Genomic DNA, 25,412 nt, shown 5'->3' with positions numbered 1-25,412 from the left:
GCCTTATGTGTGAGACATCCTATGAGGCTGAGCAGCATATTCCCCTCTAATGTTCTAAGGGTGCCCTCTATGTGGGCTGCATGGGCTGTTTTGTTGTGATGTGGCTGACTACTCTGGGTGCACTGGTAGGTGGGGCTAGCACTCAGCCCTCTTGGCTGCCAGCCCACTGGTGGGCAGGGCAGAGTCCCAGTGTAGCTGACTGTGTGGCCTGGAGGGTCCCAGGCCTAGTGCTGACCTGCTGGTAAACCCAGAGCTAATAGGCTAGTGGGAAGACTCCACTTGACAGCACCACTGTCCTCGTGGTAGAATAAGCTTTGAAAAACAGCAGCTGCCTGCATCTATGTCCTCATGGAGGAGTCCCAGTTGCTTCCTGCCCCTCTGGGAGGTTCTCCAAGATCAGCAAGTGGGTCTGACCCAGGTTCCTTTTAAATTACTGCCTCTGCACTGGGACTTGGAGTATGTGCGATTTTGCACATGCCCTTTAAGAGTAGAGTGTGTTTTCTATAGCCCTCTGGCTCTCCCATATGCAAGCCCCACTGGCCTTCAAAATAAGACATTCTGGGGTTCATCTCCCAGTGTAGGACTCCTGGGCTGGGGAACCCGGTATGGAGCTTGGACCCCTTGCTCCTTGAGGAGAACCTCTGCAATCGTGATTATCCTCCTGTTTGTCAGTCAGTTACCTGAGGGTATGAGTCTTCACTATACCATGTCTCCACCCCTCCTACCTCTCTCATTATGCTTCCTTCTTTATATTTTTAGTTGTGGAAAACCTTCTCTGCTAGTCTTCAGGTTATTCTCATAGAAAGTTACTCTGTAAGTACTTGTAATTTTGGTGTGTTCATGGGGGGAGGTGAGCTCAGGGTCTTCCTTCTCTGTCATCTGGTAACAAATTTCCCATAAATTCTGTTTAAATTTATACCATGTGTCACTAATGAGTCTGTGCCCCACCAGCTTTCCTTATTTTATCCTATGTTTTCAGTGTCTCTCCTCTTCAGTATAGATTCATTGCCTGGCAATCCATAGCTAGTGTTCTTCTTACTCTCTAATTCACTGTCATTTCCAGAGAAGGACAAATGGGCAACCTGCTGGACATACCTCAAGGCCAATGGTATGTCTCTCCTCACTCTCATAAATACCTCCCTCTGTGTTTACATGACCCAAGACTCTTATACTGTATAATCACATTGTATTATAAATACATTTGGGGTCTATATTCCATACTAGACTACTTAAAGGGAGGAAAAATTGTACTATGTACTCTTTTTGACTTCTCCAATTCCTAGAAAACTCCTGGTATGATGCAGGCACTATGTAAAATGGATGATTGACTTACTGAGACAGGAAAGAAAACAAACAGACCTTCGATTTTCAACCTTGGGGTGTCTAAAAGGCACTCAAGTTCCTATGCATCAGGGCTCGTGTGCCTGGATGACTAGCTCATGTGACACTAAATTAAAGTGCTGTATTGTTAGGGATTGCCAGTGTGGCTAAAACAAGTGCTTAAATCTCACCACAGAACTGTGCTTCTCCATGTTCTTAGTTTCAATGGACCCTAATGTGGAACAAAAAGTAGACTTTAGAGTCAGTCAAAAGGTTTGCATTGACCGAGCCATTCATTCATTCATTTAAGATACATGTACCTACCACTTACTATGTGTGTCTGTGTGTAGGGGGGCAACTGAAATAATTATAATTATTATAATATAGTTTCTGACTCTGATGGGATATGCATGGGATAAGATGGCAACAAACATGATGTGTATCTAGCCAATTGAAGGCATCCAGGGAGACTTCCAAGAAGAAGAGATTTTGGAGCTGAGCTTGGCCTTCATTGACTCTTCCATGTATCTGTGTGCTAAGAAGGTGGAGGTGGGGTGAGGAAGTTTGAAAACTGCTCTTGTGTGTGCTGTTTGCAAGTTGGAACATGATTGCCTTGACATATGGATAATGGATAACGGATAATACGGGGATCTTGCAACTGGAGCACTATATGATATCTGTAACAAAATTCAGATAATGATTCATTCAACATTTCTTTCAACATATTTTCTTTAGTGTAATGGACTATGCCAGTTGGTATTGCAAGTATAAAATTATTTCACATGGTTGGGTATCCCCCTCAAGGAACTTACACAACATAGACATGATACTAAGTAGAAAGTGAGGTAAGGTAAATGAAACTTTTCTTAGAAGAGAGAAAACTCTTTCCATCAAGTGTAAGGATGGAATTAGGAATGCTTGTAGGGAGAGGTGATGCAACCTTGAAGAAGGGGTAGGATCTAGAAATATAGAGACAATGGGGACAACATTCTAAATATACTAGAGCTAGAAGTGTCCACAGAGATTGGCAAGTCCTGTGCTTCTTAAATTTTAATGTACATTCACAAGTCACGTGTTAAAATCTTGAAAACACAGATTATGGTTCAGTAGGCCTGTGTGGCCCCTAGGAGTCTTAATTTCTAACAAGCGCCTAGGTGATGCTGAAGCTGGTGGTCTGTGGGCCACACCTTGAGTAGCAAGGTCCAGTTCACATGCCTCAGAATAATCCCTGAAACCCAGGGTGGGAAGGGACTTGCCCACGCCACAGGGTTGATTAGTATGAGGGCAGCCCTCTGTCTCACACTGCAGCAGCTCGGCAAGTAGTGAAAAGATTATAAGCTTTGGAGTCAGGCTGATCTACGCTCAATCTTGGCCCTGCTGTTTACTAGTTGCAAAGCCTTGGGAAGGTCATTTATCCTTTCTGTGCTCCAGTTTTCTCATTTGTAGAATACTGATAAATAACTCCTAACTTGTAGAAGAGTTGTGATAAGTCAATGATCTGACTGGCATACAAAAAAATGTGTAATAGTGTCTGGAACACAGTAAGTGATCAAAACACGCAATGTGTCTTCTCTTGCTTTTTTGACCAGGTTAACATTGTCATCAGTGCACATGGCTTCATCTCTGACATCTGTCTCCTAGGTCCTAGGCTGTATTGGCATCCAGTGACGTGCAGGGGGGCCATTAACGCTGGTTGGCAAATAGGTCCCTGATTAATGCCAAATATAGAGGATTTAATTTTTTTTTTTTTGCTGTCTCTTTGGAAAAGGATTAAAAAGGTAATAAACATATTCCATTAGTGCATTCTTGGTATTTTTTTTTTTTGCAATTGAGGCCTTTAAAACACCTGCTCATTAATAGAAAATGCTCAGACAATATCAAAAATATTAATGATAGATGTTTTTCATTCCACTTTGGTTAATACCTTTTTTCCCTGGGTTCATGATTTATTCAGGCTGTCTTAACTGCTTACCTAAATACTAAGAAAAACTCAATCTCATGGTTTTCAAGGAGATAATAAGAAACAATGATTTGTGAAGTGTCTTCTCTAATGAGAAATTTCCTGTTTCAAATACTGGCAAGCAAAAGAAGGATGTTGCAGTTTTTGCATTGTATGAGGGTTAGATTCAGTCTACCTGGAAGATGGTAAAGGTGAAAAGAAGAAAAAAAATCTATGAGGAATTAAACCTGTTAAACTGTGCAGTGCCACTGTAAGAGCTTCTTCAGAAATCTATTTAGAAATCTCTGCTCTTATATCTGAAGCATTACAGAGACACCAGCATCACCCACTTCTTATTACTGCAAACATGGCAACAGTTGCCATGCTAGCAAGAGATTCGAAGCACAAACACTGGAGTCAGGAGGGAGCAGGGCGGGGCCCGAGCTGGAGTCAGAGCTGCTAAACAGTGCACAGGGCTGCCTGTACAGATTTAATTAGGCCAGTTGTTCTCTTTGGTCCCCGTGCTGTGTCCTGTCAGACATTTCAGTAGAGCAGCAGCAGTCTCAAAAGCAGATTTTTTGGACCAGGTCTTTTACTATCAGTCGTACACAACCATCACCGCCAAAAGCAGGATCTGTGTGCTCTGATGAAGGCAAGAGTGGGTCTGGGCCCTTGTTTTGGTTATGAATGGAGAAAGGACAAGAGTTTCTCTTCGTTTCCAGGAATGAATAACTCATAAAACTCTTATCATTAGAAAGTCAGGCTATTCCTTGTCCCAATATGTCATTTCACCTAATTGAAAACTGAGAAATCTGTCACCATTTAGTTAGCAGTTTGCCTTGGGCGAATCTTTGCAGGTTCCCTTCCTGTGGCTGGGAATTAGTTAATTAGTATTACAAAATGCTTGAAGAGGGAAATGCACTCTGGCTCACCCTTTGGATTTTGAGGGGGCCCATTTTAGGTTGCTAACAAGCACTGCTGAAGGATAGAAAAGAACCCGAGATTACAGCATCAGCCACGGTAAGAGCTGCATCTTTCCCTCTCTCAAGTGCCTATGTAGTAACCTACATATGTCACTTGCTCACTCTTTTCATGCAAATCTTTTTTGCTTGACAATAAATCAGGTCCTTGAAGCTTATAAAAAAGGTGTCAATTTTACACATGTAGGGCTCTTCTCATATCTTCACTTTTATTAATTTCCTATTTTTCATCACTTTCTCTTTTGAACAGAATATTTTGTTTGATGTTCTTTCTTTTACATTTTTCATGGAGAAAGGCTGTTTCAAACTAAGGGTGGTTTTAAAGTCAAGGAACTGAAGGAAAGAATCGACATTTTTCACCTGCTCCTAACTTTAAGGCTGAATGCCTCTGTTCAGTGAAATCTCTAAGGCTCTCTCCTCAGTACAGCAGTCAGAGGGCCGAAGGCCTCACCCGCGCTTTGTCAACTGATTGCTAGGTGGCGCTAGAGAGCAAGGCAACTAGAAAAGAGCTACTGACACAACTGCTGTAGGTCCACATTAGCTGGAAGGAAGTTCTTACGTTGAGCCCTATTGCATTTCAGAACAGACTAGTTCCAATTTTGATGATTTGTAGGATATCAGCAACATGAGATGCAGAGAGCACCAGCAATCAATTTACAGTCTTCTGTCTTCCTTTCACTTTTTGTGTGTCTGTGTGCCTCTGGGAATTGTTTTCTTATTTCACTACAGTGCTTTCTGAGTATGGTACCTAGGGCTGTGGTGAAGAGGTTTTGTATAAATATAAATAGATGGATATGCTTATTTTTTAACCTTTATGGAAATAGTTTTAACTTCCTCCACTTTCTTTAATTTTCCCTCCTTATTAGATGACATTCAAGCACATAATGAAGAGGTATAAGAAGTACTTTCACACCCTCACACAACATGTGTAGCTATGTATTATCTCTCTCAACCCCATACCCCATGACATTAAGAAATTTTCTGCTTTTGTTAATTAGAAAAAATTTAGGGACAGATTTGAGCTTAAAAAGAAAGAGATAAAAGGCAAATGACAGGCATCATGCCACTTGCTTAGACTCCAGCTGCTCTCCTTTGACTTTTATATTTTTCCAGCACAGACCCTTAATGAGCTTGATTACTGACCTTCAGAAAGTGAGTGTCACAAAAATTACACATCCCAGAGGTGATAACTGTACTGAGAAAAAAAGTCTTCTCCCTTGATTAGGCAAGCAATGTCTTACTCTCCTCACTATACAAACAATGTGAACAAGGCCCATAGAACTTAAGTGAGTTAGACCACTCTCTACAAGCTCAAAATACATTGCTGAATTGAGGATTAGGTATTAATGTGATGCTCTGATACACACTGAGCTCTTTTGTAAACACTAGATGTGATATTTTAAATCAACAACGTTTAACAAGTAAAAAAGAGTTCAGAAAGCCAAAGATGCTTTTTATTATTTTCTTAAATTTATAGATCTTAAAATTATTTCTATGTAGAATCAGCTAAAAGATTCTGGGCCTTCATTGTGTTTATGAGTTAAAGGGCAGTGTTTGTCTTCATTTCCAGGACTGAAAAACTCATGAAACCTTCATCACTGGATAGGTTTTATTTTGTTGAACAAAAATATCAGCTAAAAGATTCTTTTTTTGTTTTTAATACAGTGAATTCAATTGACTACTATAGTAGAGAGTACATTTAATGAGAAAAAAATGTCTGGTTTTACAATGTACTTAATTCAATAAAGAAATCATACTAATGTTCAAAACTGGTCCCCAAATATTTAGAAGGAAGGAGTTTATGTTTTTATATGTTCTGATTAGTTTTTGCTGCTTCTAGAAATGTGGCCAGGGAATAAGGCTGGTTTCCAGAGACATGATTAAAGAAGAGAGAGAGGACAGGGTTAGGCCACGGTCTGCTCGTGAATGAGGCAGCAGATATGGAATTTGTTTTGTCCAGGTTAGGTGTGTATCAGTGCAGGCAGCTGATTATAAAGATCTGTTATGAGCAGGCATAAGCTGAGGTAAAGTGGCTAGTATCAGAGTGAGAAGGGAAATTTTTCCTTCAATCAAAGGCTGTACTGGCCATAGACTGAGAATGAGCTACGTTCCATTGAAGCTGGAAGAGTTTTCGAGGCAGGTTGTTCAGTACTCTGGATAGCTCCCTGCTGATTATCCTCAAAGCCCAAACCAGAGGTTAGAAGTTTCTGCTTCTTAAAGACAGTTCAAACATGTTGGCCAAGCATAGTCTCCAGAGGCAGCATGGTGTCATGGAAACACCACCAGATAGGCCCAGATTCAACTATTAATTACCATTTTTCCACTATACAGTTTCATTAAAATTACTTAAATCGTTGGAGTCTCAGTTGTAAAACAAACTGAAAAATGGAAACCAGGAGGCCTACTTCATAAGATCGTTGTGAGGATTAAATGGAATCATGTTGTGAGGCCTATCATGATCATTCATTCATTCCACAAGTAGGTATTTAGCAACTATTAGACCCTATTCTAAGTACTGGAGACACAGAATCAAAAAGGAGAGATATTCATGCTCTCATGATGTTTACAATTTAGTGTAGATACCAATAAAAAAGTAAGTGGTTGGCTAAAAGTATACTTCCAGGCAGATGTAAGTGCCATGAAGAAGCTATTCTACTGATTCTTGTGGGCCTAAAGCTTGAATTTTATTGGACTACATGGGAGAAATAGCATGGGCCCATGCCAGGTGGGAGGTCAGTTAATAAACACCTGTATAAAGCTAAAATCTTTGAAGGACAACACCAAGATTGGGTGAGCCAGGAATAATAACATCCATTCTACATAGGAAGATACAGAGGATAATTGCTCTATGTCATCCTTGGCTCCAGATAAACTGAGAAAAATGAAAAAATGAAATATTTGCCCTGAGAGGTCCGATCCACAAGCCCATTCACATGCAAGTTTTAAAACAAAAATATCACTACATGTGTTTTACGGAAAACTCCAAGTTGAAGTTTTTAAGTGGTTTGGTGGGTTAGTGTCCCCAGATAATCAGAAAGAGCAAAAGCAAATCATCTGTGAAGTAACTTACACCAAACAAAGGTCAAAAAATTGCCAGCGATAAAGTTCCAAGGAATATGAGCTACAATAGAAACAAAAATTTCTAAATACATTTTAAAACAAGGAGTAAGAATTATCAGGAACAATGAACTACATAATTATATCCAAAAACTTCATATAGAGAAATAGCAGATATTCAGGTATATTAATAGAATCTAAAATAAATGTGTATGAAAAGAAGAAATAATTTAGAAGTGTGTAGAAGAAACAGATTTTCAAAAGAGTCTAGTCAAATTGCAAAAGCTATACAATTTCTAGAATTGGAATAGATATTAGAAATGAATTGAATTAGAAATGCAATGAAGAGAGCAGCATATTAGATCCAGCTACCAAGTGTACTGGATAGATTTGAAGAAATTACCAGAAAGCAGCATAGAGAAAGTAAAGGGTGGAAAATTTTTTAAAAAAGATTGAGAAATGTGGAAAATAGAGTGAGAAGATCTAAAATACATCTAATTAGAAGTCCATAAAGAGAGAAGATGGGGTAAAGACATATTAGAAGAGGTAGTGACTGAGAATTTTCCAGAATTTATGAAAGATATCAATCTTCAGATTCTGGACATCTAATAAATTCAAAGCAAGATAAATAAAAATAAATCCAAACCTGTATACAACATAGTTAAACTGTACAATACAAAAAACAAAGAGAAATTCTAACAACAATTAGAAAGGGCAGATTAAAAATAAAATAAATGACAATTAGATTCACAGATAATATTTTAACAGCAGCAACAACAACAAAGATATGGAAAAGCACGTTAAAGTTTCAGGGGAAAATAATTAAACACCTTAAATCCCATATCCACTAAAATATACCTCAAGAAAGAGGGAAAATAAAGGTGTTTTCAGAATGGAAAACTCCTTTTCCGTTCAATAGTAAGATAAGAGAATCTCAGGTGAGAGTTACCTAAGGGGACAAATGTGTTCATGAACTAATGCTCTTGTGAAGGAAGGCTCTTCTTTTTGGCCTTTTACCTGGGTAGCCTCTTCTGACATCAAACATCTCAGCAGCTTTTAAAATCCCTCTGTTTTTATGTAGCTTCGTGAGAGATCCCATAGCTTTTCCAAACTTGGTTACATAGCTCCCATTATGGGGCCATAAAATAGAGAACAGAGGGCTTCCCTGGTGGCGCAGTGGTTAAGAATCCACCTGTCAATGCAGGGGACATGGGTTCAAGCCCTGGTCTGGAAAGATCCCACATGCCGCGGAGCAACTAAGTCTGTGCACCATAACTACTGAGCTTGCGTTATTTAAGTCTAAATAAACCATAGCTGTGTAAAACATTAAAATAATATCCAAGCTGTGGAATTAGAAAAATCATAATAAAATAAAATAATGGATAGAATTATATAATTTGGGAGGGAATGAATGAAACTAAAATGCTCTAAAATCTCTCTTTTATTTGGGAGTAGGACAAGTATATTAATATAAAATTTATTAAGTTTAATATGTTAAAGTTTCTAAGGTACCCACTAAGGAACAGAAAACCAGAGTGCCTATTCAAATAATCCAAAGGAAAACAGGCAAAGGACAGAGTGAGAAAAAACCCAGAGAGAATAAAATAATATGGTAGCAATGAATTCAAATTATTTCAGAAATCACAATGAATGTAACAATCAACATGACAAAAGGTATAAGAACCTTGCAGAGAAGATTATAAAACCTAACTAAAAGATGTTAAAGAACATCTAAATAAGTACAAAAAGTACTATGTTCATGGAAAGGGACACTCAATATCATAAAGATGTCACATCTTCCCATATTGATCTATAGGTTTAAAATACCTATAATCAAAATCTTATGTTTTTGTGAAAAAATGCAAGCTGATTATAAAATTTATATGGAAGAAAAAAAGTCAAGAATAATCAAGAATAGTCAAGATGGGCTGTGCCCTACCAGAAATCAAGAGTTTAATAATGCTATTGTAATTAAAATCGTATACAACTGACACAGGGATAAACAAATGTCCCAATGGAACAGAATAGAAAAACTGAAAACAGACCTATCTAAATGTAGATCCTTGATATGTGAAAGAACTTCTTTTATAGATCACTGAGAAAGGGATGACTATTCTTTTTAAAAAGGAGGAAAAGAAAGTTCATGGTCGTTATTTCATGTTTGTTCATCCTGTTCGCTTTATACCTGAACTATATTTCCATCATCTCTCTCTTCAGTGAAACCTTTCTCAACTACCTCAACTCAAAGCAAACTCCCCTTTTAAAACACACTGGGAATGAATGTGTCAGTGCCTTCTTTTGTCACACGTTTCCAGCACCCAAATTCTATCCGTTTGTTTATTACAAAGAAGTAAGCAGACATTTAATGCCCTAATAGTGAGGGGGTGGGATGGAAAGAAGTTTGAATTAACTGGTTGCTCATTATTTTTGGACAAAAAAAATTTGAACTTGACCGGAAAGTAAGGGTCAAAATTCTGAGCACCACAGTTTTACTCAAATTTCAGAAATACAAAGCATGGTATTCATAGCCCAACTAATGATTCCTCTAATTTATTATAGATAAAAATATTTAATATTCACCACTTACAGTTCAGTTATAAATGAGATATTGTAGGCACCAGAAAAAAAAACACAAAAGAAAATTTCTTCCCTTAAAGTATTTATGAGCTAATGGGGAATTAAAAATAAATGATCATAATAAAAGACAAAATAACACAAATGTATAAAGTGGCACAAACTACCGTGGCCTTTGGTAAGGCATAACTGAGGAGGAGTTAGTCCCAGAAAAGGCTCTTTCATGACATAGTGATCAAACTGACTAGATATTACTGAAGGCTGATTAATATTTTGATAAGATTGGGCAGGACTGTTGAGGTTAAAAAATAGGATCTAGGAATAGGTTGACAGTAAATTAAACATGGGGTGTGTATGGGAAATAGTAGAACTTCTAGTTTGTCTATAGTGTGTGTCACCAGGGATGCTATTGCTATTCTGTGCAGGAGAATTCTTTATTCTGTGGGATTGTCCAAAACATTGTAGGAAAGTCAACACTCTGCCCCCCCTCACTAAATATCAGTGACACCTCCCTTGTCACTGGGAAATACCAAAAATTCCAAAATACCAAAAAATATGTCTTACAGTTCCCAAAACCCTAGAGAATTTTTTGAGAAGAGAAGTGACGGCATCAATGTCTAGAACCACTGGAACATCTGATGTTCACTGCAGGGTAAAACTGGAAATGTGTTTCACTGGTCATTTTGGATTCTGGATGACATAACGTCACTTAATTTTAGAGGCAATGTGGAATTATTGGTAGTTTTAAAGTAGGGTAGTGATATAATTGGAGGTCTACAGAAGGAAGATTACGCTGGCAGTAGAGGGTTAAATGGATTATGGCATGGGGAAGCTGGGACTCGAGGGAGAGAATTTAAAGACATGACAAAGAAAGCAGAGCAGCCAAGTTTGGACATATGGACTGGGGGCTAACTGTGTGTGTGTGTGTGTGTGTGTGTGACACAGAGAGCAAGAGAGAGACAGAGAGTTAGAGCCATGGGTTGAAACTGCTGATTGTGGTGAGCTGGCAAGAGAAATAAATTGGGAATGAAGAAGGGATTGGAAGAAAAGTGAGTATTTAAGGAGCCTGAGGGAAGTTTCAATACAAAGAAGCATGGAGGAGAGGTAGTAGACTAAAAAGGGGAGTATTTGCCCTTCGGTGGTGAAGAGACACCACACTATGGCTGAAACTGGATAAACCATCCTGCTCCACAGAAGCGAGTGGACACAAGCCCCTCACCGCTCCTTTTTTCATTCCTCCTAGGAGCATTGGTTTCATGGTGCTATCATCTTACACAGTTGCTGCATTCTGGAAAAACTATGTGTAAGTTAAAATTTGATAACATATTCAACTTTTATAAGTTGAATTGCATTCTAAGTGCACTAGGCAAGCTTTCTATTTAAAGGAACCCTTTCATGGACCCTTTTGTAATGTGAAAAATTAATTCCAAATCAATCTGTTTCACAGTTCCAATCTCTGGATCTCTGCTCTCTTCTCCTGGACAGCTAACTAGGTCATAGCGTTCTATTCTCAGAGCCCAGCCCCACATAAACACTAATTGGTTTTCACATCTGAAAGGTTGTGTATCACTTTGTCATTTCTAAATTTACATGATGTAATCCATGTACAAGATGGGAGATTTCATACCCTGTGGGAGGAGCAAGTGCCACATGCTTAGTTTTCCAAATATATCTAAAGACACAAAGTATTTTAAAAGAGGCAGAACTTCAGGAGTGCCTTCCCCAAACTCAGATTTCATCAGTTTGGGGTTGCAGCAGGAATTAACAAATGTGTATTACCTTTGGAGAAGATATCTGACACAGTTTCCCACCTTGATATTTATTTTATAAAGGAAAATAATAATTAAAAACAAATGTGGAAATAGAAACCAAAACCCCCGCCAAATCAAGAATTACAAAATTACAGGCTGTAACTTTCATAACCCCAAAATTGAAAAAATAAATGCACTATTTTTAAGACATTGTTGAGGGCTCCGAGACCTAAAATTGGGAACATTTTGGGTGAGGACTACAGGCCATATCTTGCTGCTATTTAAGAAAAAATAATGCTGGGCTAAAAATTACACCTTGTGTGATTGTAACGAGTTAGTTAGAAAGCCTCTTAGATCAGAGGTTGCTAGCACCTTGCAAGGACTTTTGGGAGAGACCACACAGGTAATCAGCCTTCAGAATGGTCGCCTTTTGTCACAGCTGCTGTTTCACCTTGGCACTCACGGTCCTCTTTTGTTTATCCCATCAGTTGCATCAGATTGACTGGAAGGTTAGATTGTAGTATTCTCTTTCAGCATGCTTCTCATGCTTGGATGTATATTGGGCTCACCTGGAAAACTTTAAAAGCTCCTGAAGTCTGGATGCCATCCCCATGGATTTTGGTTTAATTGGTCCTGGACACTGGTACTTGTTAAAGTTCCCCAGGTGATACTTAATGTGCAGCCAAAGAGCCGGCTGAATTCCAGGTTGTTAAACTCACGACCCTGCTGGATCCTTGGATTCTTTGACTTTAAGAACCTATTGATCTCTGGTCTCATTTGCTCTTTCCTATACACATGCTGAAAAGGCAGGCTTGGGAGGAGTCATTGAATTCTTTCCCTGACCAACTTCCAGAAGACATTGGAAGAAGTCCAGCAAATACAAGTATTGGCAAAATATATCAAACTTCTGAAAAGTGACCCCTCCTGTGCCAGAGAAATTCAGAAAGCATAGGAAGAGTCCTGCGTGAGGACTCCAATTCTGCTTCAATAAACTTAATAAAGTTACTTACCCTTTCTGAGCCTCAGTTTCCTTATCTATAAAAATTGGAATACCTAACTTCTAAGGTTTACTTAAATGAGTATTCAAAGTGTCTAAAATAGTGCCTGGCATGCAGTAGAAATGCAGTAGTGATAGCTATTTAAAAGGAAAGAATAGAGAAAATAATTAAAGCTTATTGACTGATTATGCTCCAAAATAATAATAATTACAAATTATTGAGCCAATTTATCCAATTTTTTATCCTCAGAACAAATATTTGTTACATATTGACTTCATTCCAATTACACTGCTAGCTACTAGGGTTACAGATATGAATAAAACAGACATGGTGCATCTTACAACTTAGCTAAATGCTTTACTTATTTCTGGAGTTGATTTCAAGCAGTCCAAAGATTGACCTTACTAGAGGAGTGATACAACTACAAACTGACCTTCAATGCACCCTCACAACAAATACTCAGGGTGTGCTAGGCTGTTAAGAGAAATTTGTACCAAGTAGACAGACAAGTACTTATCAGGGTTCCATAACTGTCCCGAAGGGCCAGGGAGGTATAAAAAACCATGTGAGAATATCAAAGGGAGCGTCTCAAAACACCTGATGATTTTTTCCCACCCTGTCTGGGCAGTTTTAGGAGTAGTGGTGTACCTTCTTCCGGGTTCTTGAAGGCCAGAGCAGCTGTGTTCCCTCCACCCCCAACTCATCCAGTTGGGTGTGCTGCTGTGCCTCCCATCTGGGTAGCTGTCTATGTATTATAAGTTGTGTGACTTACTTACATTATGGGAACTTGCACCCTCTGCTTGGGTCTGTTGGCATTTTTCACTCAGTCACTCTTGTGACAATACTGCCTCTCCCAGTAACAATCCTAAGAGCTAGTATTACTATCTGTATATTACATATAAGATGTAGGTAACTTGCCCAAGGTCACTGAGCTCTTAAGTGGTAAAGCCAAGACTGAACCTCAGATCCGACTCCACAACTCATCCTCTTAACCTCTGCCTCAAGTGGACAAAGCTTGGGTGACTATGCTTTGGAAATACCAAAATCTGTCTCTTCAGATAATTAATTTTAAAACCACAAGTAAAGAAGAAGAAGAGCAGATGGAATTGAAGATGATGTTGTGACTGAACCTAATCTAATCTTGGCCTATGAGCCCCTTATGAAATTATGTGAGAGACTGGAGTCCAATAAAGAGTTGTGTTCAGTTTGCCTTGTTATCTATCAAGCCTGCTGATACTTAACTTTATGACATTCCATAGATTAAAGTTCATGATTCAGGTTCTCATCTCTTCATAGCTGCAGCTGCAACTCTTTTGTCAGACCAGGAATATAATAACTATGGCTAAAAAGGCAACAGTAGCAATTTGTAGATGGTATAGGATCCTTGCTAAATCCAGATAATCTTTCCTCAACTTCAGGATAAAAATGTTGACTCTGATGACAGAATGTGTGAATGTGTATATGTGCATGTGTGTGTATAAGTGCACATGTGTAATGGCTCATGTACAAATGCTCTGGAGCACATGTGGAAGGACAGAGATTTTAAGCCAGTCTTTTCTGATTTTCCAGGAGTTGCAGTATGCACTTTGTAGGGTATCCATGGAGCTCACAGTGCCTGCCTTTATTGTTCTCCAACCAGATCAGGCCATTGGCGACCAGGTTTACATACATGAAATATGACCCCACCTTCACTCCAACCACATTTGTTTAGACCAGAGGTGGCCATATAATCCAAAGGGACCAATCATATTTTCTCGCATGGCAGACTGTACTTATTCCTACTTCGTTATGCTTTTTGTATTTATGCCCTTTGCCATATGACTCTGTAGGACCTCCCACTAGAGGCTGAGTATATCTTCTCTCCCTATCGATGTTGGACTCAGCTATGCGACTTGCTCAAGGAATGTCGTAGGATGCAGGAGACTGTGTATTGGGGATTGGGGCGTGTAAATGGCACAGTTTGCTATGGAAGAAAGCTGAACTCTTTTTTCCTCTTTTTCTGACTTGCCCCTTTGCTTAAACTTTTTTTTGTGGCTTTTGTTTTTCCTTGAGGTAAAGTTCACATCATATAAAATCAATCATTTTAAAGTGAAAAATTCAGTGGCATTTAGTATATTCACAATGTTTTGTAACCACCACCTCTATCTAATTCCAAAATATTTTCATCCCCCCAAAATAAAATCCCATATCCATTAAGCAGTTACTCTCAATTTCCTCCTCCCCAACCCAGACCCTGGGGCCACCAATCTACTTTTTTGTTTTTATGGGTTTACCTATTGCTATTGACGGAATTGTGTCCGCCCCTCCCTCCAAATTCATATGTTGGGGCCCTAACCCCGTAGGTGACTGTATTGGAAATAGGGCCTTTAAGGTTGTGATTAAGGTTAAATGAGGTCAGAAGAATGAAGCCCTTGATCTGACAGAATTTGTGCCCTTATCAAAAGATAAAAAGACTCCAGAGCTCTCTCTGCCATGTGAGGGTACAGTGAGAAGGTGGCCATCTGTAAACCAGGAAAATTTGAAAGTCCCACTAGAACCCAAACATGCTGGCACACTGATGTCAGATTCCAGCCTCCATGGTGAGAAATTTCTGTTGTTTAAATCATCCAATCTATGGTATTTTGTTATAGCTACCCAAACTGACTAGTACACCTATTCTGGATATTCATATAAATAGGATCATACAATATGTGATTTTTGTCCCTGGCTTCCTTCATTTAGCATGTTTTCAGGGTTCATCCATGCTGTAGCATGCATCAGTACATCATTCCTGTTACGGCTGAATAATATTCTATTGTATGGATACCACATTTTTTATCTATTCATCTGTTGATGGATATTTTTTTCCCCCACCTTTTGGCTATTGTGAATAGTGCTGCTATAAACATTTGAGTACAGGTATTTGTTGAGTATCTATTTTCAATTCTTTTGGAAATATACCTAGAGGTGGAATTGCTGGGTCATAAGGTAATTCTCAGAACACTGAACTTTTGGTGCTCAGACCTTCAGAGTTGCTTCTTGATTCCCACACAAGAAATTCTTCCTTAAATTCCATAAGAAACTCCCAGAATACTTTAAATAAATTCCTATTGTTGCTGTAGCTAGACAGTTCTTGCTGTAGTTAGACAATTCTTGCCTAAGCAAGAGTTAACCCGAAGCTTAGAGAACCTAGACTAACAGACAACAAAATTTCTAATTTTTTGGTCAAAATATTAGAAGAAAAATAGGTTCAAAACTTCCCTTTCAAAGTTTGCCACAGGGGTGGTAAGTTCCTTGTTGATACTAAGCAAATCAGGTGATTATCTTGATGAAATTCTGGAATCTGACTTGACTGTGTAACTGTCAACTACCACTTACCTTTGGGACCAGGCAGCATAGGACCTTGCATTTAGAGCATATTCCAATTCAAAACGACTCCGTAAAGCTGCCACGTGGCTCCGGCCAGGCCCTCCGCGGCTCAGCAGACAATCAGAAGAAGAGGAAGGTGAGAGAGACCCACTGCTGTTACTTGATGCAGGAGACATCAGCTGAGTGAAGGAGGGGCAATTTCAATCAATTAATAAATCCAACAGGCTTAACATCATAGTATAGAATGTAGATTTATTTTAACTTTCCATTCGAGGATTTCTCATATTTTAATTTCTATTCATCTCAGCTTGCTTTTCCTTTCAGCCTCTGATGGCAACACCTGGCTAGCTTTTTTTGACCCAGTTCTGTGATAAGAGCTGGCCCATAAAACTTATGCTTGTCTTTAACAAAACACAGTAGGCTCAAATCAGATTCATAAAATAGAACATTATTATATAATGGTTAAAAGATTCTCTACATTTTTCACTATGGTAATGAGGTTCATGGCAGACTTCCTTTAAATTGGAGCTTACAATTATTCCCTTTACATAAAATTATTCCCTTTACATAAATGGATTTACACACTTTCCCAAAAATACATCCATTTTATAAAATGAAGGCTGCTTTAATGTCCAGCAAGCATGAGGACTAAATAGAGTTGTTGTAAGAGAATTATAAAAAATATTTACAAATAGTTAAGTATAGTTAGAAAATAGAAGAGTGTGAGGGAAGAAAATGAGAAAGAGAAGAGGAAAGATAAGAAAGAAGTTTTCTTGAACTTTTGACACCCTTGTTACTTATGCACTCTACGTAACACGACTGAGAATATTAGTGCTTTGACATTATAATTTCATAAGACATGTAGAGAGCAGACTTTGGTTTTAAAAAAATAATATATATAAATTCTAAACTCTTCACAGTAGCCAAGACATTTCTAAGTAAAGCTCCGAGAATCATGTGATGTCAGTATTGAAATGAAGCTTCAAACCCTTCAATGATTTAATCTCTTTTATGCATCCTTTTCAAGTCAGCTATGCAATCTGATGGGGAACCTCCAGTGATGGGGAACTCACTGTCTCCAGATCCATTCATTTATGTTAGGACAGCTCCGACCAATGGAAAGTTCTTCCTCACAATTAACCAGTTCTATTATTGTACTTCATTTCCATCTGTTGGCCCACAGAGAACTAGGTCATTCCCTTTCTTATATGACAGTTCTTCAGATGTTTAAAAACAGCTGTTGACTCATCCTAGATTTGTCTTCTCTGGGATAAGCATCCCTGGTTCCTCTAATTGGCTCTCACATACAGGATTTTCAATCCATTCGCCACTCTGATCTCTATTCCCTAAAATTTGTGTTCCAGTTTTAATTATCCCTTTAAAAGGACATAACTGGGAACTATTTTGTTTGGCCATCTCAGGAGAGAGAGGAATGATCACATTCTTTATTCAGATGCAAGACAGATACTTCATATTCTAACTCCCCAAAAGCTTATTATCCACTAACCTTCATGATGCTCCTAAACCATATCTCCAACATTTGATTCTTTTACTATTGTTTCTTTGACTCTGGTGTATGATGATATATTTATTCCTATTAAATTATTTCTTAGACATGTCCTACTACTTTTCCTGCTTTCAAATATTTGTTGTCTCTCTCAACTTTACTATATCTACAAATGTGATGAGCAGAGCCTTCCTCACCTTGATCTTAACCACTGACTAAAAAGTTGAAGAGTAGAGAGGATAGAGCCTTAATGGAGCTACACAAGTTAAGATCCTTAAAGATGATTCTAGTTCATTAATTAGTGCAATGCAGTTCAGCAAATTCTCTTTGCATATAGCCCATAGTTATTCGTCTTTTCCACTAGAGGAGATTGTGCTAAGAGGCTTAGTCAATATAACAAGACTAGCTAGCTTAGCAGATCCTACCATTGTCCCTGTTTCTGGAATTCTCTCTCTGATCTAACTGGATATATTCCAGGCTTGGCACAGCCTTGCTCTGTCAAACACAAAGGTTCAGAGTGAGAAGATACTTGGAACTCAAGCCTGAAAAGCATCTCTCAACATCCCAAGCCTCTGGCAGATGCTCTTGTTAGTAGGGGCTACTGTAGTCCCACCAAATATACTTCTACTTCTCTCCACCTCGTTTGTTTCAGGACTGAAGAGAAGGGAAAGGAAATTTTATGTTTAAAGAGTAAAGCTTCCTCTTTGTAAGTTCCAGTAAAGATTCATGAGACAGAGCCACTCACTTTAGGCAGTAATCGCAGACCTGGAACACTTTTCCGAAAGATTAGGTTCCAGGGAATTCCCTGGTGGTGCAGTGGTTAAGACTCTGTGCTCCCAGTGCAGGGGCCCCAGGTTCGATCCCTGGCCAGGGAACTAGATCCCACATGCATGCCACAACCAAGAGTTTGCATGCCACAACTAAAGAGCCCACGAGCTGCAACTAAGGATCCCGCCTGCCAGAAATAAGACCCAGCACAACCAAATAAATAAATATTAAAAAAAAAAAAAGATTAGGTTCCAGTCACTCTTTGTTAAGATTTTAAGGAAAGAAAACTTTCCTTGGATGGTTCCACTTTGGGATTTAGTTGTGCAATCTCAGGTTGATGCTGTTTTTCCCCATTTTTGCCCCTCCATACACTCGTTTATACATGAGCCTGTGGGGCCTTTAGGGACTTTCCACCCCCTCACTTGTTCCCGTAAACCAACCTCTAGCGCCACTCCTTCTCCCTATCGAAACCAATTCTTCTCCCTATCGAAACCAATTCTTGGAGTTTTTCAGTTGACCGGGACTTTCCAGCCAGCGGGTAATTTTCCAGTTGCCCGTAACAGGTACACGCCCTAACTGCCACAATGAACAAACAACTGTAACGCCCAGAAGGTGGGGCAAAAGTTCCTAAGCCAATGAATTCAAAAGTCACATTTACCCAATCATTGTGAGAATATACCCGCCCTATGAGTAAATAAACCTATAAAAAGTATGTGATTCCGCTTTTAGGGGTTCCTCATTGGCCTCCTGCGTGAGGTTCAGGGAACCCCGGTGCATCGGCTCCTAATAAACCTCTTGCGTGTTGCAGCGGCTCTCGACTCTTGGCGGTTCTTGGGCGAGTTGGAATCCCTCGTAGACCGTTTGGGTCTAACAAGCCTGTATGTATGATGTCCATCCCTCTCTCCTGTAGCACTCACTTGCATTTGGGAATATGTTATTATTTTTGAATTAGTGTTCATGTTTCAGTTCCTTTGCCTATTTTCAAATGCTATCTCCTGAACAGGTGTATAGAAAATTAAGGCAATTATAGAGAAAATTAAAGCAAACAGCTCCTTGATATTAAGGAAAGAAAATTCCATTAGTCTCATTACCAACACACATCACTTTATGTAAAATATGTGTGGTATAAAAGCAATGCCTCCCAATTAATTTATGTGCTAATTTTAGTAATAATTTTTCCGGTTCTTATTGAACATAAATGGACAATGGTTTAATGTTTTAGCTTACATTTCGTTGTTTGTAAGAAATTTTGTATAGAAAGTAATGATTTACATAATTACCTTCTAACTCATTTGTTATTTTTAAAGTTTTACATATCAATTTTTTAAGCTATGCATACCCATGTCCATTTGCTTGCCTGATTATTTGTTGGAAGGGCCCCAATTCACTCTGAATTTGCCTTTGCCCTACAGATGCAGTCAATTCTCCTCCACCCTAAGAACTTAACTGACAGGGTGAAAATATGAATGGAGTTATGGACACACACTTTCTTTTCACAAGCACCACCTTAACTACATTCCCCAACGTCATGAGATATTCAAGCCTTTGTAATGGACATATTTCAGAAGCCATAAGTTCTTACCTCAGTGTTGCAGAGACACTCTTCTAACTTGGTAACAACTTCAGAAAATTCAGGTCTTCCCTGTAAATAAAGAAAAGACTTCTTTTCCCCAAAGAATAAAAGGGATGCAGCTATCTTTGGATTTTAAAATTGGATATTTGCATGTGCAAAGAATGAGATTAACAATAAAGTAGATTTTTATTTAAAATACACTTGTATTGAAGTGTTAATTGAATGTTCACTTGCTGTTCATGGAGGGATGTTGAGTCTCCCTCTGATAAGAGTTTTAAGTCAGAATTTGCAACTACATTCAGATAATGAAATAGTGGAAAAGCTTTAATTAGCTTTGTGTGCTTTAACGCGGCAGGTTTGCCTCTTCAAAATCAAACAATAAAAGTGAACACTAAAAACTATTAACTATCTCAGTGCCTTATAATACACTGTTCAATGTGTCTGTAGGGAAAGAACTGCTACAGTTGATTTTCTAATTAGCTTTATTTTTGAAAATACCGTCTCAGATTCAAAACTAAGATCAGTAGCAACCTCATGACTATGCCCTACTTTAGGGGTTAAGATGAGCCTTTAATCTTCAAAAACTGTCATTAAAGATATTGTCCACTATGAACCTTCGTGTCAGATGAGTTTGGTCAAATAAACATTTCTTGTATTCTGATTATATTCCAAGCTTTGTTCTAGTCGCTAGAGATATATAAATGATTATGGATCTAAGGAAAAAATTCTCGGGATTTTAGAAAAAGTTGGTTTCTTTTGAAGAAATTATATGCCTTCTTTTTTCAGGTCCTAAGGACATGTTATATAACCTATCATTTCTCCCTTTATGAAACTTTCACTGCCAGGAGGTGGATAGCCCAATTTAACATTCAGGTGCAGTAACCAACTAATTTAGATTCTTAGTAGAACAATTTCTCCCTTAATATCTAGCCCTCCCCTGAGGACACTGCTTCCCCCAGGGCTCTCTCAAGAGGAAGCTGTTTTCTCTCACATATTCCTGTACTTCTAGGTGGGTGGGGATGGTACTGGGGGTAAGCGGGGGGTGGGGGTGGGGTCTGTGTCTTTCTCACTGACGTTGTAACTTCCAAATGGTTTCTCCTGGAAGAGCCACCAGTTTGTCAAGCTTTTCCCCAGAGTCCCTCTCCTTTCTCTGAAGGTTTTGCATCTGGCTCACTGTCATGCTCTCTAGCACTACTCTCAGTGCTTTTATTATCCATGCAGATAATCATTAAGGTGGCCTGACCTCTGGGGCCCTTTGTCTCCTCTTCTGCAATGCTCTTATCCTCCACCTTCCCTTGCTCACTTAGCTCCCCGGTCATTCATACCCTAGGCCCTGTTACCAGTGACGCCTGCAACTCCTCCGTGCTCTGCATCCTCACAGTTTCCATCAGATGGCCATGGGGCTCTACCTCCTCTCTACCCAGCTCACTTTGTCCGGAGCTCTGACTCCAACAACTTTGACTGCATAAACCATCTTACCACTTAGGAAGACGCTGCTTTGCATTGTGAAGATTTTCAAATGTACCCTGAAGTAAAGGAAAATAGTGCAATAAACCCCTGTGTATATATATATATATATATATATATATATCATTCAGCCTTAAAAACCATGTTTTTGCTACTATTGTTCTATCTTTTTGTCTATCATCCGATGTCTCCCCTATTTTTTGTTCCTGTTACCATCTTTTCACCATCATCCAGTCACCTTATTTCCTCCATGATTTAGCTTAGATTACACTGGCAATCATATTCACTCCATCCCACATAGCCTCAACTCCCTTGCCCTATCATGAATTTTGTACACAGTTGGAAAAATCCTAGTCTTGATTAAATCCATCCTGACAGCTCTTATTTCAAAATTATGACCCTCTAACCTGAAGTGGACCCTCAGTACTGTTTAGAGAGTCTATTTTGTATTCCTAGCTCACTCTCTCTCACTCTCTAAATGGCTGTTTTGCACCTTCTCCTCTTTCCTCAAACCTCTAGTTCCCACTAATACTTCAACCACCCACCTATATCTAAACTCACATCATCTGCCTTCACTCCCTTTTCTACAGATGAACTTTGCCTGATTCTATCCGAGGGCAATTCCTTCACTGTGTACTAGATCTTATCCTTGCTATTCTACTCAAGGACATTGCTCTGACAATAATTCTCCCTTCTATTTTTTGCATCATCAGCATTCCCTTTCTATTGTTTTATCCCATCAACATACAGACATATAAATTCTCTCATCTTAAAAACAAATAAACAAAAACAAAATAAAACTCTTGACTCTACTTCTTCCTCAAGCTACTACTCCATTTCTCTGTTCACCAAAATTGCTCTAAAGAGTTGCCTAAATTTGCGGACTCTTATTCTCCTTCCATCTGTCCTCCATCCCAATCAGGTTTTCTCCTATAACACTCTGCTGAAACTGCTCTTGTCAAGGATACAGACTTACCTTCTCATTGCTAAATCCATCTTACTTGGCACAGCATTAAATGCAAATAATCATTCTTTTGTCCCTGAAACATTCTTCAACTGGACTTGAGGTCACTATTTTCTCATTATTTTAATTCACTATTACTTGCTATTTCTCAGTCTTCTCTTTAGATTTCACTTCTCCTCTTTATCTTTAAATTTTAAATTGCACCAGGCCTCAGTCTTTGGGTCTCTTCTCTATTTAATTTGTTGAGGATTTAATTCAGTCTCATGGCTTTAAAAAACAAGTTCCAAATATCTATATCTAGCTTAGTACTCTTTCTTGAACTCTTAACTCACATATGCAACTTCTTGCATTTATAGTCTTCTCTGCTTCAGTAAATGGCAACTCTATCCTTTCCGCTTCCAACCATAGGATAATATCTGAATTCTCTCTTTGTCATACTCTTGCTTCTAATTCACCAGCAAATCATAATCATTCTGCCTTCAAAATGTATCTAGAATCTGAATGAACAAACTGCATTTATATTGGATCAACCCTCCCCCAGATAACAACTGTAAACTCTGGATAAAATGTAAAAGACTGTGACCTGAAAGAAACAGAGAGTGAACAGGAGCAGGTAGATTTTGGAGGGGAGTCACAGAAGAAAGGAAGGGCATAGGATAAGGTTCTTATCTTTTTTTTTTTACAACATTTTCCCTAAGGGTAGGCCCCATCTGCATCTTAGAGAGCAATTAAAATTCTGATGGCGGCAAGCCTGCAGTTTTGCCTGCTTGAAGAACCCGAGGATAGAATTCAGGGCATCTAGGGTAGAGTGAATTAGCTATGGCTTTGTAACAAATTATCACAAGGGTTTAAATCAATACGCATTTATTATCCCCGTGGGTCAGAGTCTAGTACATGTTAACTGGGTCCCTTGCTCAGGGCCTCACCAGATTAAAATCATGGTGTTAGTTCACTCTGTGATTCTCATCTGAGGCTCAGGGGCCTCTTCCAAGCTCACTGGTTACTGGAAGAATTCATTTCCTTCAGGTCCCTGTTTTCTTGCCAACTGTTGTTCAGGGATAACGCTCAGCTTCTAGAGGATGCCCATAGTTCCTTGCCACATGGCTCCTATAAGCAGTTCACAACATAGCCATTTGCTTTCTTTCTGGCCAGCAAGGGCATGTTTCTCTAAACTTTTTCCCCTGTGACCAACTGGAGAAATATTCTTTGCTTTTAAAGGGCTCATCTGATTAGGTCATACCTACACAGAATAATCTTTGTCTTGCCATATGAGGAAACATAATTATGGGAGTAATATCTCATCATATTCATAGGTTTTGTCCAAACTCAAACGTAGGTGGTATTCCTGGAAAAAAGTGGAAGGAATCTTGGGAGCCATCCTAGAATCCTGCTTATCACACGTAAGCACTAGAAAATGAGGCTAAATCCTAGAAGAAAGGGGTCTGGGAGAGGGAGCCCCAGAATATACATATAAACTCTGCCTAATTCTCTGGCTGACCTCTGAACCACATATGCATAGGGCAGACTCTAAGCAGCCCAGGTAGGCTAAAAGAAGTGAACTGAGATTAGATCTTTTGCTCAATGCAGGACATTGTTCTTACTATTTTTTCAGTCTGAATTATCTAACTCTTATTCCTGCCTGTGGAAACCCTCTGCCCTCTTCAAGCCCAACTCACAAGACACATCCTTTATAAAGTGTCCAAGGATTTTGAAAAATAATTTTTCACTATTATTTAGATTTATTTCATTCTTTCTTGTGTTACAACTAGCTATTTACATGTCTATATCACTAGCTGGAACATGATTTGAGGGTAAGCAAAGGCCTGTTTACTCCTGTATACCTAGCATGTTCCACTGCAGAGGATAGCTTAGTTGAGCTCAAATTTGTTACATTAAATTGAATCATGATAATAAAAAATTATACAGAATCTGACTACCTCTCATCCTTGTCTAAACCATCATCTTTTGCTTGTATTATGATAGTCTCCTTCTAATTACTTTTGCTGCTACTATTCTTTGCCTATTAAAAGTATGTTCCCAACATGGTAGCCAATCCACAGCTACCATCAGACTCAATAGTGAAATACTGAAAGATTTTCCTTTAAGATTAGGAATAAGACAAGGATGCCCACTCTCATTCAATATAGTATTAGAAGTCCTAGTCATAGCAATTAGGCAAGAAAAAAGAAATAAAAGGCATCCAACTTGGAAAGGAAGAAATAAAACTCACTGTATGTGGATGAGTTGATATAGAAAACCCTAAAGACTCCACCAAAAAACTGTTAGAACTAATAAAAAGATTCAGTAAAGTTGCAGGGATACAAAATCAATATACAAAGATCTTGTTGTATTTCTGTACACTATTAACAAGCTATCAGAAAGAGAAATGAAGAAAACAATCTCATTTACAATTGCATCAAAAAGAATGAAATACCTAGGAGTAAATTTAACCAAGGAGGTGAAAGACCTGTACACTGAAAGCTACAAAATATTGAGGAAAGAAGTGGAAGAAGACACAAATAAATGGAAAGGTGTCCCATGCTCATGGATTGGAAGAATTAATAATGTTGAAACTACCCAAGGCAATCTACAGATTCAATGTAATCTCCATCAAAATTCCAATGGCATTTTTCACAGAAATAGAACAAACAATCCTAAAAATGTTATGGAACCACAAAAGACTCCAAAAGCTGAAGCAATATTGAGAAAGAACACAGCTGAAGGCATCATGTTCCCTGATTTCAAACTGTATTACAAAGCTATAGTAATGAACACAGTAGCCAAAATAATTATTTAAAAATGTGCTACAGATGAAGTAATGCCACTCACAAAAGCCTCCAATTACTCTCATCTTATATGGATAAAAAACCAAAGCTCTTGCATTCATCTCCAAGGCACGCACAGCCTGCCCCTGCTATTTCCTGGCTTCCTCTTCCTCTTGTGTAGCAGGCCACGCTGACCTCCTCAGGCTGAGAGCACACATGCCTTCAGGGACTTTGCATTTACCATTCTTCCCACCTGGACTGACCAGCACCCTTCATCTTTCCCAAGTCTTTGTTCAAATGTTACTTTATCAGTTTTTTCTTGTCACCATATTTGCCCTACTTATTCCATAGAATTTATCACCAGATGACTTAATATTTTCATATTTTTTGTTTATTGTTTA

General features: G+C 38.7%; 1 protein-coding gene across 1 annotated transcript in view; it reads right to left on the bottom strand.

The window, feature by feature from the left end:
* The window catches only part of TNNI3K (TNNI3 interacting kinase), a 290,825-nt gene that overhangs the window by 39,291 nt on the left and 226,122 nt on the right, over positions 1-25,412 (bottom strand). The window contains exons 22-23 of the mRNA XM_032602669.1: positions 19,825-19,884; positions 15,977-16,146 (exon numbers count right to left, since the gene is read on the bottom strand). Coding sequence (XP_032458560.1) covers positions 15,977-16,146; positions 19,825-19,884 — 230 coding nt within the window. The remainder of the gene's footprint in view (positions 1-15,976; positions 16,147-19,824; positions 19,885-25,412) is intronic.

The sequence above is a fragment of the Phocoena sinus genome, chromosome 1, assembly GCF_008692025.1.
Source record: "Phocoena sinus isolate mPhoSin1 chromosome 1, mPhoSin1.pri, whole genome shotgun sequence".
Taxonomy (NCBI): Eukaryota; Metazoa; Chordata; class Mammalia; order Artiodactyla; family Phocoenidae; genus Phocoena; species Phocoena sinus.
This window is presented reverse-complemented; position numbering and strand designations above follow the sequence as displayed.